Here is a 15,680-nt window from a genome sequence, read left to right on the forward strand (position 1 = left end):
TTTATTCATGAGAGATACACAGAGTGAGGCAGAGACATAGGCAGGGGGAGAAGCAGGCTCCCCGATCCCAGGAACCCAGGATCATGCCCTGAGCCAAAGGCAGATGCTCAACCACTGAGCCACCCAGGTGCCTCTATAGTTTTAGCTTTTACATTAAAGTCTGTCATTTACTTTGAGGTAATTTTTGTATATGGTGAGATAAGGATTAATGTTTACTCTTTTCTATACAGTTATCTTGTTCTAGCACCATTTGTTGAAATGACTTTCTCCCCCACTAAATTGCTTTGGCACTTTTGTCAAAAAAATTCAATTGACCGTATCAGTGGGAGTCTATTTTTGGATTCTATTCTTTTCCATTAATCTGTATGTCTATCTTGTCCTCCAGTATCACACTTGCTTTAATATTGTAACTCTATAGTAAATCTTGAAATAAAGTAGTAATGAAACCTCCGTTCTTTTAAAACTACTCTGAAAATTCTAGAAACTTTTTATGTCCATATAAATTTTAAAATTAGCTTGTCAATTTCTGCAAATAAAAAGAGGAAAAAAAGCTTGCTAAAATTTTGACTGTCAGATTTCTTTGAATCTATAGCACCCTTTGGGTAGAATTGATATCTTAATGATAATTTCCAATCTATGAACCTGGTATATCTCTGCGTTTCTTTAGGTCTTTAACTTCTACCAGCAATATTTTGGTCTTTAACTTCTACCAGCAATATTTTGCCCTACCAGAAGATTGTACACCTTGTATTAGTTTCTTTTGGCTTCTTTAACAGATTACCACAAATAGGTTTGTTTAAAACAACAAAAATTGGAGACTCTGGGTGGCTTAGTGGTTGAGCACCTGCCTTTGGCTCAGGGCATGATCCTGGGGTCTGGGATGGAGTCCCACATCGGGCTCCCTACAGGGAGCCTGCTTCTCCCTCTGCTTGTGTCTCTACCTCTCTCTGTGTGTGCCTCTCATAAATAAATAAAATCTTTAAAATAAATAAATAAATAAATAAACAAATAAATAAACAAATAAATAAAACAGAGCTTGAATCTTGCAGTTCAGGGCCAAAAGTCCAGTCAGGTATTGGCAGGTGGTCAGTTCTTTCCAGACTCTTTACGGGAGAATCTGTTCCATGCCTAGCTTCTGGAGGCTCCTAGCAATCCTTATTATTCCTCAGCTAACCTCTCTTCTTGTGTCCCCTCTAGGTCACAGTGTTGTCTCCTTTTGGTTTCTTATAAGGACACTGTCATTGGACTTAGGGAACAGCCAAATGCAGGATGATTTCATCTCAAGATGTTAAACTTAATTGCATCTGCAAAGACCCTTTTGCCAAAAAAGGTCACATTCTGAGGTTCCAGGTACACATATGTTTTGGGAGCCACAATTGAACTCACTATATGGATATTTTTTTAAAGATTTTATTTATTTATTTTGAGAGAGAATAAGTGGGGAGCGGGAGGCAGAGGCAGAGGGAAAAGCAGGCTCCTCTCTGAGCAGAAAGTCCGATGCAAGACTCCATCCCAGGACTCCGGGACCATGACCTGAGCCAAAGGCAGTTGCTTAACTGACTGAGCCACCCAGACACCTCACCACATGCATATTTTTGAAAATTTATTCCTAAGCATTTTACATCTTATGATGTTATTATAAATGGTTTAAAATCCTTCATTTCAAATGATTTGCTGCTAGTATCTAAAAATATAATTGACTTGCATGTATTAATCTTATATCTTATGATTTTGCTAAATGCAATTATTAGTTCTGTCATTGTTATGTAGATTATTTTAGGATTTTCTGCATAAACAAGCACACTAGTTATAAATAGAGGCAATTTTACTTCTCTTTCTAGTCATGCCTTTTCTTTTTCTTGCTTTATTACAATTACTAGGATGTCCGATGAAATGGTGACTAGAAGTGATAAAAGCAGGCCTTTTCCCAACATTAGGAGGAAATAATTTTATAATTAAGCATTAAGGATGGTGTTTACAATACACTTTTTAAATATAATGCCTGTTATCAGATTGAGAAAATTCCCTTTTTATTAATAATACTTGGAGATTAATTTTAATTTTTTAATTAAAAAATGAATATGAATTTTATCAAATAATTTTTCTGCATCTATTGAAATAATGATGTGCTTTTCCCCATTTATCCTATTAATATGATGAGTTACCTTGATTTTAAAATACAAAACAATCTTACATTGCTGGAATAAATCCTAATGGATGACCATTTTTTTTAATATTTTGCAAGATTTGATTTATTAAAAATTTGTTAAGGATTTTTGCGTTTATGTTTATGAAGGATATTGGTCCTGCGATTGCCTTGTAATTTATTTTCCAATATTGGTAAAGAATGAGTTAGGAAGCATTCCCTCTTCTGCTTTTTAGAAAAGTTTTGTGAGATTAGTGTTCGTTCTTACGTGGATATTTGATAGGAATCACCAATCATATTATTTGGACCTGGTTTTCTCTGTGGGAAGGTTTAGATAATGGATTCAATTACTCTGAGAGATGTAAAGCCATTTAGATTTTCTGTTTCACCTGTGTCAGTTTTAGCAAGTTGTATTTTTCAAGGAACTTGCTCATTTTATCTATGTTCTATCCTAGTCATTTTTATATGTTAGTCTTAGATACCTTCTCCTCCTGAAACTTTCCCAGATACTTCCAACAAAAGTGATTTCACATTCTTTGTGCCACTACTTTATCTGGTATCATTTGTACTCTCCACCTTCCTTTGTGATTGTTTGCCCATATATCTCTTTGTATAGTAAGTTAAGGGCCTTGAAGTTTATTGATTGCATCCTATATATCTGAGTCTCTGCCACCCTATATGGTGCTTGGTACATATTAGGTACCATCCACCCCCAATGTTTAATCAATCAATTCCACTTACCATTATCTAATTTATAGTTATGCACCCATGTTTCTAACCTCCTTAGTAGATTATGAGCATCTTTTGCAAAAAAAAAAAAAGGCAAGTTATATTCAATGTTCATATTATTTCTAGGTCTTATATTTAGAGTACTTTTTAAAACTATTAAATTATATAGACTTGGGATGCCTGAGTGGCTCAGCAATTGAGCGTCTGCCTTTGGCTCAGGTTGTGAACTCAGGGTGCTGGGATTGAGTCCTGCATCAGGCTCCTGGTAGTGAGCCTGCTTCTCCCTCTGCCTATGTATCTGCCTCTCTCTCTGTGTCTATCATGAATAAATAAATAAAATCTTAAAACAAAATTAATTAATGAAATAGACTTGCTGAGCATTATAGAAAAGTCAGCATTCTATAAGCTCAGGAGAGAGAGGATAAATGGAAATTGGGAAAGTATGCATCAATAAAGGGAGAGAAGAAATAAGAACTAACATTGTGAGTGTTTACTATATGCCAGACATTATCACAATTTATATTCCTTGTATCATGTAACCTTAAAATAAGTAGGCATAGAAAATATTATTATTCAGGTGAGCATCCAGCTCTTGGTTTGAGCCCAGGTTATGATTTCGGGGTTATGAGATCAAGCCCTGCATCAGTTTCCACACTCAGCATGGAGTCTGCTTGAGATTCTCTCCCTCTCCATTTGCCCCTCCCCCTGCTGGTGCACACTCTGTCTTATAAATAAATAAATAAATAAATAAATAAATAAATAAATAACATATTTTTTAAAAAGAAAATATTATTATCCCCATTTTATAAATCAGGAATCTGAGGTAAGGTTTCAAAAAGTTAAGTACTCTGCCCAAGTCCACAAAGTTATTAAGTGGCAGATCTGGCTTTCAGATGCAAGCCTGAATGATTCCATTATCCATCTTCTTGGTTAATGGTTTTAATTATACTTTGCCCATTTTGGTTTTCTACAAGGCACTTGAGGGATTTTCCCAAGTTACCTTTAAATTCTACCTTTGCCAGAATAGAATACTCTGTGGCTCCCCAATTGAGTGTTGGAATCACTCTAAGTTTAGAAAGACTCCAAAGTATTCCCTGAATATTTGTCCTGCCTACAGAATGAAATATACAGAAGTGGTAAAGCACATTCCAAACAGCCTTATCTCAAAGTATGCTGTATAACTCCCTGTTGTCTCCCTACTACTCATCAGCCTTTGTCTGTAAGCCTGCCATTATTTTGATGACAGCAGATGCTACAGTTCTTTTTTTTTTTTTTTTTTTTTTAAGATTTTATTTATTTACTCATGAGAGACACAGAGAGAGGCAGAGGGAGAAGCAGGCTCCATGCAGGGAGCCCGACATGGGACTCGATCCCGCGGCCCCAGGATCATGCCCCGGGCTGAAGGTGGCACTAAACCGCTGAGCCACCCGGGCTGCCCTCTGGATATGGCTAATTGGGGGAATCATTGGTTCCTGAGTTCCTACCCAAATGGCATAAGGGCAGTTAAGAGGCCAAGGCCGTGATAACTAAAGCAATCTCCATGGCTTGTTGTGAAAGGAGAAGATGTTTCCTTACAGATAATCTTACCTTTGTATATGCTCCTTACTGATTCTATTTGAAAGATCTGTGGGCTAATTTGTGCAAGGCACATCCTTTCTCCTTTTGCTTTGATAAAAAAATATTTGGAACACCAGATCCAATCACACAGTCTCTTTGCTACTGCTAACTTAGACGTTTCTATTTTAAGTCTCTTTTGTATCCACATAATAGTACTCTACAGATCACCAAATCAGTTCCCTATGATAATCACGCTTTTCCCAATTAGAGTTGTGACTAACGCACCATTTTCCCAATACATTTTAGCCACAGAACCGGGTGGGAAGGCAAGGCAAATTTTTCAGCGATTCCAGTCTATCAGTTGAAACAAGAGGTTTCTGAGGTCTTCCCGATGTGAAAAACAACATTAAAATAGTAGCAGTTGTTTATTTATTGGTGTGTACAATACTATGGTCAGGAACTTGCTATTTCACCAGGGAAATTATTTGCAATATATCATTAAAGACATGATTTAATTCATGCTGATCATTCCCTCTAGTCTACCATGGGGAGGGTGATACTTAAATGTATCATAAGCACCAGACAAGGCAACTGGATAAATTTTCTCTCTCTGGAAATTCTAGTTTCTGTTGGAATGACTCCCTTGGGCATCCACAGCTCCAGGTTCTTTCTGACTGAGAAATAAGCAAGTACTCCCAGGGCTGATCACATTTGGGAATAAAATCTAAAGAAGTACCCCTGCCTTTTAGGCGTCAGAGATCAAGATAGGGATGTTTCTCACTTTGAGGGAGTAGATACAGCTTCTTTGTGCTCTGAGCATCAAACGTGTTGAGAGAAGGACATTGTCGAGACTTAATATTAATTAATAGTGTTTATTCACACAAACCTGGATCAAATGATACTCTACAGGGAGTCTGGAGAGAAGAGAATGGAATGAATACATGAAGCCTTGGAAGCTGTTTTCGGCTGAGGATTTTTGAGTAGTTGCTTGAAATCAAAGGAAGAACCAAGGATAGTAGGAGTTGAGAAGAACAGAAGGGCAGGATATAATCTCTTTTTTTTTCTTCCACCTAACACTGTGATTAGGCAAAGCCCAGTCTATGTGAGAGCCGCCCTATAAAAAGTTGCTTCACGAATGAATGAATGGACGTTTGATTCTGAACATTTTCTTACACAGTAGCTTCAAATTGTGGTGAATCTGTTGTGTTCCATCTGGGTGCTGTAGGAAGCCAGGAAAGACCTTCCTATTAGATCTTGGAAACTGAGAGCATGCTTTGTATTGCCTGGATGGGATGAGCTTCAGGCAGTTCCATTTATCCAGAGGCAGAGCCGACCCTCTTGCCTGCAGCTGGAACACTGTTGCCAGTTTCAACAAAGAGCCTATATTGCTTAAGGAAACAGTGTTTCCTCTTACAAGGTACAATCTTGGCTCCTCTGCCATGAGGGGGGCTGTTCTTGGAAATGAACTCCAGAGACTTTCCTATTTAACCAGGATACAAATTGCATTGCTACATAATTCCCCCTGCTGAGGCCCTATGAAAGGAATGAGTTGGGACAGATACAGCAAGATATTAGGACACATTTTCCCCATTCTTCCTGCTGTACTACACAGAAGTGAACTTGATTTCAACAAGATGACCCAATTCTTAGCATGCTTGTCTACCCACTTGCACCCATAATGCTTCCAAATCACTCTCTGATTCAAGATGTGCAGAGAAACAAAATGAAAAAAATAAAAAATAAATAAACTAGCCAGTAAAAAGTAAGATGACATTTAATTAAAACTAAGTTTGCAAGGGTATTTTGTTCAAAAACAAAGCAAAACAAAACAAAAAACCACACATCACTGTGATTAAAATGCAGGGAAGCATAGCACATCACTATCTTTTTGTGGTTTTGAGTGTATTTTATTTGTGCACTGGAAGTAGATATTTGTCATATTGTTAATAATTGCTCTACTAGATTGTACTCAACAGTGTGCATCACTGTAACCTTGTTTACTCACAGGGTTTCATTTTCCTCCTGTACTTTTCTTAAGCTTGTTTCTAAGGGGTGGTTCCTTCACATACGCTTTCAATTTTTAAATAACACAATCCGTTCATTTCACAAGGCATCTTTATTTGCTTAAAGGGGGGAAGAATCAGATTGTGATTGTAGTGTAAATCAGCCAAGCCTTTTCTTCCCTTTACAGGAAAAGCAGTGGGTAATAGAAAAGAGAACTGAAGGAAATAGGAATTCTACTAGGCTTTTGTGAATTCAGTCAGTAGAGCAAGTACAGTAAATCCGTGGAGTGCGGGGTGGGGGTAGGGGAAGAAAAGAAAATGCAAACTGTCTTTTAGAGCTTTTACTTTAAGCCACTCAAGTATCCCCCTTGTCTTCCTCCCACTGTCCTGACCCCACCAGGGCATAGTCAGAATCCAGGGTTCAGGGCACTTCAAGAAGCTGGAAGGAGAGCAAGAGTGAGGCTCTGGGTCAGCATTCCCCGATCATCATGAGAAGTCCATGCAGAAAGGCTACCCAGAGACCCTCGTTCTGACCTCTCTCATAGTGCATCAGAAAAACTCCTAAATTATATCAGTCATCCTGAAATTTGATCAGTAAAGAATTTTCTGCTTCTAAAATACTTAATCTTAAAGAAATAATAATAAAATACTTAATCTTGTTGGGACCTTTTGGGGTAGGAAAATCTGATGAGAAATAAACATTCCCTATATTCCTATGCATTGGGTATGCTCCTGGAAACATTGGACGGATCGTTTGCCAAAAAGTCTTGGCAGTTTTCAAAGATGGCTGGCCAAGTCATGAGAGAACGAGGAGAAGAGGTTTATGTAGCACTGAGTCCAGCATTGTGTGTAAAACACCGGTTTCAATGTAAAGAAATCTGTTGCACAAAACCCTTGGAAAACACATCATCTTCTCTTTTCTTTACTACCCCCACACAAATACCCTGTTCCTCAAAAAAAAGTTTTTTTAGAATATAGAAAAATAGAGAATCAATATGATCCTCAAGAAGCAGATCTCTTTGTTTTAATTTTGTTTTCCTTTTGCTTTTACATTTAAGAGTTAAGACAACATTTCAGCAGAGAAATGTGGAGAAGGGTAAAGAAAAATCAATAAAGTTATTCTGTGACTTTTCCCAGGAGGGAGTTGTGTTAATCGAGAATGGCCTGCTTGGCTATATATCAAGTCCAAGAAGAGAGCAGAAGTTGATTTTGAAACAGATTTCCCAGTTAGACTGAAGGAGATATATATAAATATACATATATGTACATATGTATATAAGTTTTCAAGAATGGTGTGTGTCTGCATATATACTATTATATACATTTTAATATATATGAAAAGTGTATATTATATACACACATATTTAAAAAGGAGATAAGAATAATTGCTTCAGGGACACCTGGTGGCTCAGTCGGTTGGACATCTGCCTTCGGCCTAGGTCATGATCTTGGGGTTCTGGGTTTGAGCCTAGCATCAGGCTCTCTGCTCAGCAGGGAGTCTACTTCTCCCTCTTCCTCTGCTCTCCCCTCACTTGTGCTTTCTCACTCTTGCTCTCTCTCTCTCTCTGTCTCTCTCAAATAAATAAATAAAATCTTAAAAAGAATAATTGCTTTAAGTCATTAGTGATATTGGACAAAAATCTCTCTCACAGTAGTTTCTGTATATTGAGCTAGGATCATTTTACACTTTAGAAGTTTCTCTAATAAGTCCTTTGACTCCCAAAGAAGGAACTTGATGTACAAAAAGCCTAATATGACAGATGAAGGGGTGGAAACCAGATTCCCTGACCCAAGGCCAGTGGAAGTGTCTTTGACCATGGGGAAGCTTCTAAAGTGTCTCTCTGGGTTATTAGTGTAGTTAGTCACATTCTCTGGCAACTACAGAAATTTCTAGCAGGTGTGATTTCAGCAGAGCTTTCAAAAGTGAAGTTGGCCAGGGCACTAACAATTCCACTGGATCATAGCACCACATTCTCATGTTCCTTAGAAGCAGTAGTGGTTTCTTCCTGGACAGATTTGACAACATCATTGGGAAGGAGGCAGGATACCTGACTGTCAGGCCTGACTTCATCTTCGCAACCAACCTTTCTGGATATCAGTTTCCTTTGTTTGAGATGGGATGAATAGCTCTTGCTCCTTCCAAACAACTAACTTCCTTATTGCCTAAGAATCTTGTTGAAATTTCTTTGTTCCACTCAATGCTGAAAAGATTTTGGAGACCACTTGGGGATCTCCTTCCCATGACCCAATCCACTGTGGTTAATTTCACCATTCTGAGACCCTTCACGTTTTTCTTCTTTCATTTTGAATGTTCAAATTCTAAATTGTTTTTAACATTAACTAAGATGCTCTGTTTATTTTCTTTCTTTTTTAAAAAAAGATTTTATTTATTTACTTATCTATTTATTTGAGAGAGAGTGAGTGAGACAGAGCAGGAGGAGAGACAGAGGGAGATAAATAGAATCTGAAGCAGACTCCCCCTGAGCACAAAGCCCAATTTGGGGTGCAATCTCACCACCCAGAGATAATCTCACCACCCAGAGATCAAAACCTGAGCCAAAATCAAGAGTCAGATGCTTAACCAACTAAGCCACACAAGTGCCTCTCTATTATTTTCTTAATCTAAACTCCATATGTATCATAACTATTCAGAAAATGGAATGGGGGATGCCTGGGTAGCTTAGTGGTTGAGCATCTACCTTGGGCTCAGGTCATGATCCTGGGGTCCGGGATCAAGCCTCATATTGGGCTCCCCACAGTGAGTCTGCTTCTCCCTCTGCCTGTGTCTCTGCCTCTCTCTCTCTCTCTCTCTCTATGTGCCTCTCATGAATAAATAAACAAAATCCTAAAAAAAAAAAAAAAAAAGAAAAGAAAAATAAAATGAAATGGAATTTAGACAGATAGAGGGACTATGCAGTTTTGGAATTTCCATGAAGGAAATTTCAGAGTTCATCTAGTCTAATCCTCTCATTTTATAGTTGAGGAGCTAATAATCTGAGAGGTAAAATGTATCATCCAAGGTTACTGTGACAGAATTAAGTGGAAAACCCATGCCTCTTTAACTTTCAGTTTTGTATTCTTTCTATTGGTTCATGTGTCTTGAGACCACTATAATTACAAATAATGCCAGAGGGGTGCCTGGGTGGCTCAGTTGGTTGAGCATTTGATTTTTTATTTACACTCTGGTCATGATCTCAGGGCTGTGGAGTCGAGCCTGGTGTCAGGCTCCAAACTCAGCAAGGAGTCTGCTTGAGATTCTCTCTCTCCTTCTCCCTCTGCCCCTCCCCTTCTCTCTCTCTATCTCTCTCAAAATAAATAAATAAATAAATCAAGAAGAAGAAGAAGAAGAAGAAGAAGAAGAAGAAGAAGAAGAAGAAGAAGAAAGAAGTAGTAGGTGAAGTTCAGGTGAGCAGACCAGATAAAGATATATCAACCTTTGGTTTCCCCAGGGCCAGATTCTAAGTCTTTGTATGTAACCTGACCAGGATGGCTTTAGCATCCTCATGGAGGATGGTGGCTTCGTGGTTGCCAGAGCCTTCTTTTTGTCCCTTCCTGTCCCATAAGATCCAACCTAGAATCTGGATCTAATAGAATTCCTATTTTTCTGTTCTTATTTTGGACATGGTTGCATTTGCACTGTATCTTATAGCTCTTACATTTTAAATTGACTTTACACATTTTTTATTCAACTTTACTGAGAGTTTACTGTGTGCCAGTCACGTGCAGTGAGCTGGAGATTCAGAGCCGGATCTCACAGTCTTTTAATTACATTCACAGTGTCACATGTCCTGTGTGAGATATGCTCACATCAGAAATGCCGGGGGGTTGCTGAGGAAGGAGACTCTGGGATCATCCAAAGAAGTCCAAAAAGATAGCAGATCCAGTGATAATTGCCTTTACTCTCTGGTCTTCTTCCTTAACCAGGGAAGAGAAGTTAATTTTAGATGATGGTATTTTCCAGAGTTCTCTCTGCCTTGTTTTCCACAAAAGAGAAGTAATATGTAGCATTTTTCCTTCTTCTGTGTCCCCCCAGACTTAGAGATTCTCATCATGAGTTCTCTGAACAAACTGGGTTTTCTGATACTTCAGTCAATTCTTACTGGGCTGCTGGAAGCTAGCCCTGGGGGCCCAGAGATATATGCGTATGTAGACTAGTTGGGGGGAAGATGTTCCCCCATCATTTCCTCCCCAACTTTAATTTTTCAATCCATTTTCTTTGTTTCCTTTGTTTTTAAAAAGACATTGACAAGTTGACCCCTAGATATTTCCTAAAAAACACCCAAAGCTCTGTTAACATTTTACAACAGAACACTAGCCAGATGTTTGTTTTATGTTAAAAGTTCTTCTCCTTCCTCACCTTAGAATTCTTCTCACTTTTCCATCAAATGTAAGACACAGATTTTGAGTAATTAAACTCATGGCAGAAGAGGAAACTCATCCTTTAAAGATTGCTTGCCTGTAGATAATCAGTCAATTGGTCTGTGTTACATAACACTGTGACCCTAGATTATATTACATTCCCAGAAAAGTACAGACTGCACAACAGTTTGTGAAGCACCTAGTGTGTGGCAGGCACGGTGCTAACCATAGTAGGATCAAAATCAGTGTGTCTGTATGTGGTGCACGTTAAGTATTGTGCGGAGCTAAGAGACCCACAGGCCCACAGACTGAACAATTTTCCAGACTTGGGGTAGGTAGTCAGAATAGCAAAGTGAATCTTGGAAGACTTACAAATGTCAGAAAATGTACTTAAGCTGCCTTCATTTGGGAGTGAACGCTGGTCGCAAACTACAGTTGGTTTGCTCTGTATCTGCCTGTATTGGAGCATGAAGTCCAACATCCCTGCAGGGCAAAGCATCAGATCCCAGAGGGCTGGCCTGGCTCCCTCTGACACAGTTCCCTGTGGTCTTCATGTCTTTGCTATTTGCAGCATGGAGAGACTCTTTGACGAGCGTCGAACGTGCCACACTTAAAATCTCTGAGGTGGCAGTTTCCACGTTTAAAATATTCCTCAGTGTCTCCCCAGAGTGCTCCCTGGTCATCCCCATTCATCTATCTCTGTTTGAATCTTAGCAGGAAATCTGATGCCGCCGAGGCCCGTCTGTCTCCAAAATGTGTCTCAAACTATGTTTCTGTGTTCTTTTCATTCTGTTAATTCTGCACACTCAGTGCTTTTGAAACTCATCCATTTCACAAAAGCTCAAGTAAATTTAATCGTATCTTTTTGAAGTTCTTCTTCACTGTGCTGTCATTAGTTAATAATGGGGGAAACCAAGAGGCACGGGGTAAGATGATTATTAACGATACCTTGGATTTGCACATACTCCCTCTCAATGAACTCTAGGCAGTTCATACACATTAGCTCATTTTTCCCCACAACAGCTGGGCTGGGAGACCTAGATTCTATTCTTGGTGCTATAACAACCTTCTTGGGAAAAGTATTTAGCCACTAATTGCCTCAGTTCCCAACTATGAGAAGGGAATAATGATATAAGGATATTTGCTTCTCCCTCTCCTTATTTTAAACCTTTAGAGCCTAAATGGCTAAATAACAAACCAAAACCAAAATCAACAAATTTGAAGAGACAAGTCTAAAAGAGAAGAAGGAGTGTGTCTTGACTTCGTTTCCATTAGTGAAAAGGTGAGATACAGTCTTTGGAGTTTGACTGGAAACCTTGAAATCTGAACTGTGATCCGATCTCTGCTTACTGAAGGACCATTCCCTGGGATACTTCTCTCCTCTATATTGGAAAGTACTTAGAGATCCAGGGCTGGTGAATACTATTAAAGGGGCCCAATCTTCTAAAGAGCATTAATTTGGTCGGCCAAGATGTCTCTAGGAACCATGACATCAACAAGACTGGATTTAAGATGAGAACACTCTTGGCTTCCAAAACCTTCCCCTTCCACCACCTCTCTCCTTCCCCTCACAACCTCAAGGCTTTGTAGCAATTTCAAAAATATATACAAATAATTCCAGTCCAAGTCACTGCCCTGTATCTTTGGTCTCATATCATCTCTAGACTCTTGGCCTGGCAATCTCAATCTTCAAAAGTTCCAGGGGCGGAAATATGCCTCTTTGCTTGCCAGCCTAAACCTAATGACTGAATGGCAGAGAACCTAGACCAAAATAGAACTTGGCTCTTGGATGACATGCGTCAGCCAAGAATAATGCTTTTTATAACATCAGGCTCAATTCTATTAGCGCACAGGTAATAGGGATCTCACCCTTTAGAAGGGCCTTGACTTTTTCTGTTTTCCTCTCTCAGTTTACCCATTATTATGTACAAGTAAAAGCTTCCCTCTTTTACCTATCTAGATACAAGAGGCCATTGAAATGTACTACTCACCAATTGGTAAAGTCAGGCCCCAAGGCAATGGACCATACCTTCCAGAGGGCTTCACAAACAACAGGAGCCCATTAGATAAACTCCAGTCCTTGTATGGAGTTAATCTGAAAGCCAAGAAAAGTCCTCTGAAGCTCCCCCAATAAGGCCTAAGGAGGCAACAGGATTATTTTATATATTCGTATAAAAATATTAAATATATATGCTGAAGACTTCTCTCACTATTGATTTCCCCTAATATCCTAAAAGGCTAAGGAAAGAAAAAAAATCTAGGCAAAAATTCAAGTGTTTAGCCTGGTATTTCTTAGCCTGACACTTGGAACTCTAGGGATTTGGGGTATAAAATCTGCTAGATGACTTCTTTTGAGACCACTTGAGCTACAGACTGCTGGTACCAAACACTGCTCCCTACTGGTTCAAAGTCTCATTGCTTCAGGAAAATGGTTCTGCTGTTCCTTGCATAAGGCAGCTGCCTCATTCTCCTCTTCCTGGGAATATTTTTGTCAATGAACGAGGGGCTCTTGCTGAGGGAATTTAGATACTTCACATCTAAAGTATGTTTCGAGTTTAGGGGCTGGAGTAGGAGGGCTGTGGTTATCCATCCAGTTCTCTCTTGAGAGGTGCCACCATCAACTCTCAGGGATGCATCCTTAGAAACTTGAGTGGCGTCGAAATTCTGAATGTGCATCAATGCTTGTCAAGGGTAGACAGCGCCATCACGTTCTCCCTGCCATCCCCTATTCAGAGACAGGAACTGCCCAGATGAAGACTGGTCTGCCAAGGATACCACTTAAACATACTTAAATATTCTTCCCTTAGGCCAAATAAGGACTTGTCTGACCTTTTTTTTTATTTTCCCCAGGAATACATATTATGAAACTCTGGAACCGTGAGGTTATATGGTCAAAAACCATTTCTAGCCTCTCAGCCTCTTTTTCTGAAATGAGGGCATCTGAGCTAGGTTGCTTATCTCAGATCTGGACTTACCCACACACTTTAAAGTGCAAGAGATCTCCCTCCCTGCATGTAGCCCAGAATAGTCCTTCACAGCCACGTCATCCTGGACACTTTATCACTTGATATTACCTCCTAATCCACAGATCAGTGAGATTTTAGACAGAATTTGTCTGGCTTCAAACAGAAACAGCATGACTTCAGAATATTTAGAATGAATTAAACAGACTAATTTGCTATTTTTCCAAAATATAAATAAACATGGCTATAAGTGGGACTTCAGCCAGAGTATAGTCTTAGCAAATAAGGCTGCAATTCACTCTTTGTTAAATGTTACTTTTATGTGGCATTTTATGAAGCATTATTCCGAGGGTTATTTAGACATGAACTCGGCTCTCTCGAAAAGTTACAATCAAAGCCACATCTGCATAAAAGTTTACTAAAAACTTTTGCTGTGCACTAGGTGCTGTGCTAGATACCAGGAACACAAAAGCGACCACGTAACAAACCTCTCTCCATTCACTTTGGAGTTTGAGGATAGAGACAGCATCGTCTATGGACAGTGCCAACACCAGAGCATCATTTTCTCTCCTCCAGCTAAGGGGATTACCCTGCCTAGCACAGTGCCTGACATACAGTCAAGTACTCAATGAGTAATTATTGATGGAAATGAGCTAAATGACAATAATGAATAAATGTTAAGGTATAAGTACAGAGTGCTATGGAAAATACATCGAAGGAGAAACTAGACTAGGTGGAGGGGATGAACTGTGGAAAGTGTCATTTACACTGAGACAAGAGTCGAAGAACCTAATGATGCAAAAGAAAGACCAGGCTTATAGAGTTAGACCTGGTTTGAGTCTGAGCTGTGCCACTCAGAGCTCGGCAATTCTAACTTTTCCAACCTTCTCCTCTGCCTCTATAAAACACTGATGAAGACTTTGGAAGACTAAAGGAGCTATTATTTATCTGTAAGCATCTGTGACAAAGAAGAACCTAGATGACAGCCACCGGAGGAGGCACAGAGAGCAGAACTGCAACGTTAAAGCAATGAATCCCTAAGAAGTAAGGTTAAGAGCACAAATGCTTTGGGGGATGGATGGCAAAGATGAGCCTCACAAACATGGTGGCGACTGGGGGAGGTGCTATGGAACTTAGCTTCTAAGGCCAGACAAGGAGGGGACAGGGCAGGTGACTTGTGGGATTTGTCTTCCTCTTCCAATCCCTCCCAGAAGGCTTTCATAGTCACCATGCGGGCCCTGCCTGTCACTGTTCACAGGATGTTGTATACCTTTCAGATATTCAGATAATCTGAGGATATTGTGATGGGTGGAGGTTCCAGGCCATATATATGCATATACATATATATATGTACATATATATACACATACATAGACATGCATATATGCATGTACACACACATATCAAAATATAGCCTTTTCCCCTATAAGTGCTTGCAGTAATTAGCTTCTGTTGCTTTTATCTTAAATATCCACAAATATAACCCCCTTTCTTCTGTTCTTCCTTCCCCACATGGCCATTAGGCACTTTCCCGCTGCATTCAAATGATTAGATAAGTTCTTGCACGTGTACACACACACACGCACACACACACACACACCTGTTGTCTACTGGCTTCACCTTTTTATTAGGTGAGCTTTTGGGAAATGCCCTAAGATGAACTAGATTGTCAGCTATATTAATATGAGAGGCTGGGGAGAAGAAGATGCTAGCCGCCCACTTTTGGTTTGGGTTTTCAGTCCATCACATGAGCTACAACTATATTTTGACATGGCAAAAAAAAAAAAAAAAAAAAAAGTCAAACAAGATTGTGTGAAACACCAAGGAAAGGGAATAGTGGTGGCCAAAGATGAAAGAAGCTGCTGGACATAAAAACATTGTAGACAGAAAAATTTGGGGAGGGGAGAATGAGAGATGTTTCAA

At 39.4% G+C, this 15,680-nt stretch overlaps 1 protein-coding gene and 1 long non-coding RNA gene across 3 annotated transcripts in view; both read left to right on the forward strand.

Moving 5' to 3' along the window:
- The window catches only part of BLID (BH3-like motif containing, cell death inducer), a 93,641-nt gene extending 85,853 nt beyond the window's left edge, over window positions 1-7,788 (forward strand). The window contains 2 exon segments of the mRNA XM_038535569.1: window positions 5,684-5,791; window positions 5,794-7,788. Of these exon segments, the coding sequence (XP_038391497.1) occupies window positions 5,684-5,791; window positions 5,794-5,961 (276 nt within the window). The 3' untranslated portion in view covers window positions 5,962-7,788.
- Window positions 7,789-9,781: 1,993 nt separating this feature from the next.
- LOC106558788 overlaps window positions 9,782-15,680 on the forward strand; it is a 110,135-nt gene continuing 104,236 nt past the window's right edge. Inside the window, exons 1-2 of one of the 2 annotated variants that reach the window (XR_005359131.1) lie at window positions 9,782-9,840; window positions 14,675-14,801. This is a non-coding gene — a long non-coding RNA (uncharacterized LOC106558788). The other variant, XR_005359130.1, reaches the window with a different exon arrangement.

Source organism: Canis lupus, chromosome 5 (assembly GCF_011100685.1).
Source record: "Canis lupus familiaris isolate Mischka breed German Shepherd chromosome 5, alternate assembly UU_Cfam_GSD_1.0, whole genome shotgun sequence".
NCBI lineage: Eukaryota > Metazoa > Chordata > Mammalia > Carnivora > Canidae > Canis > Canis lupus.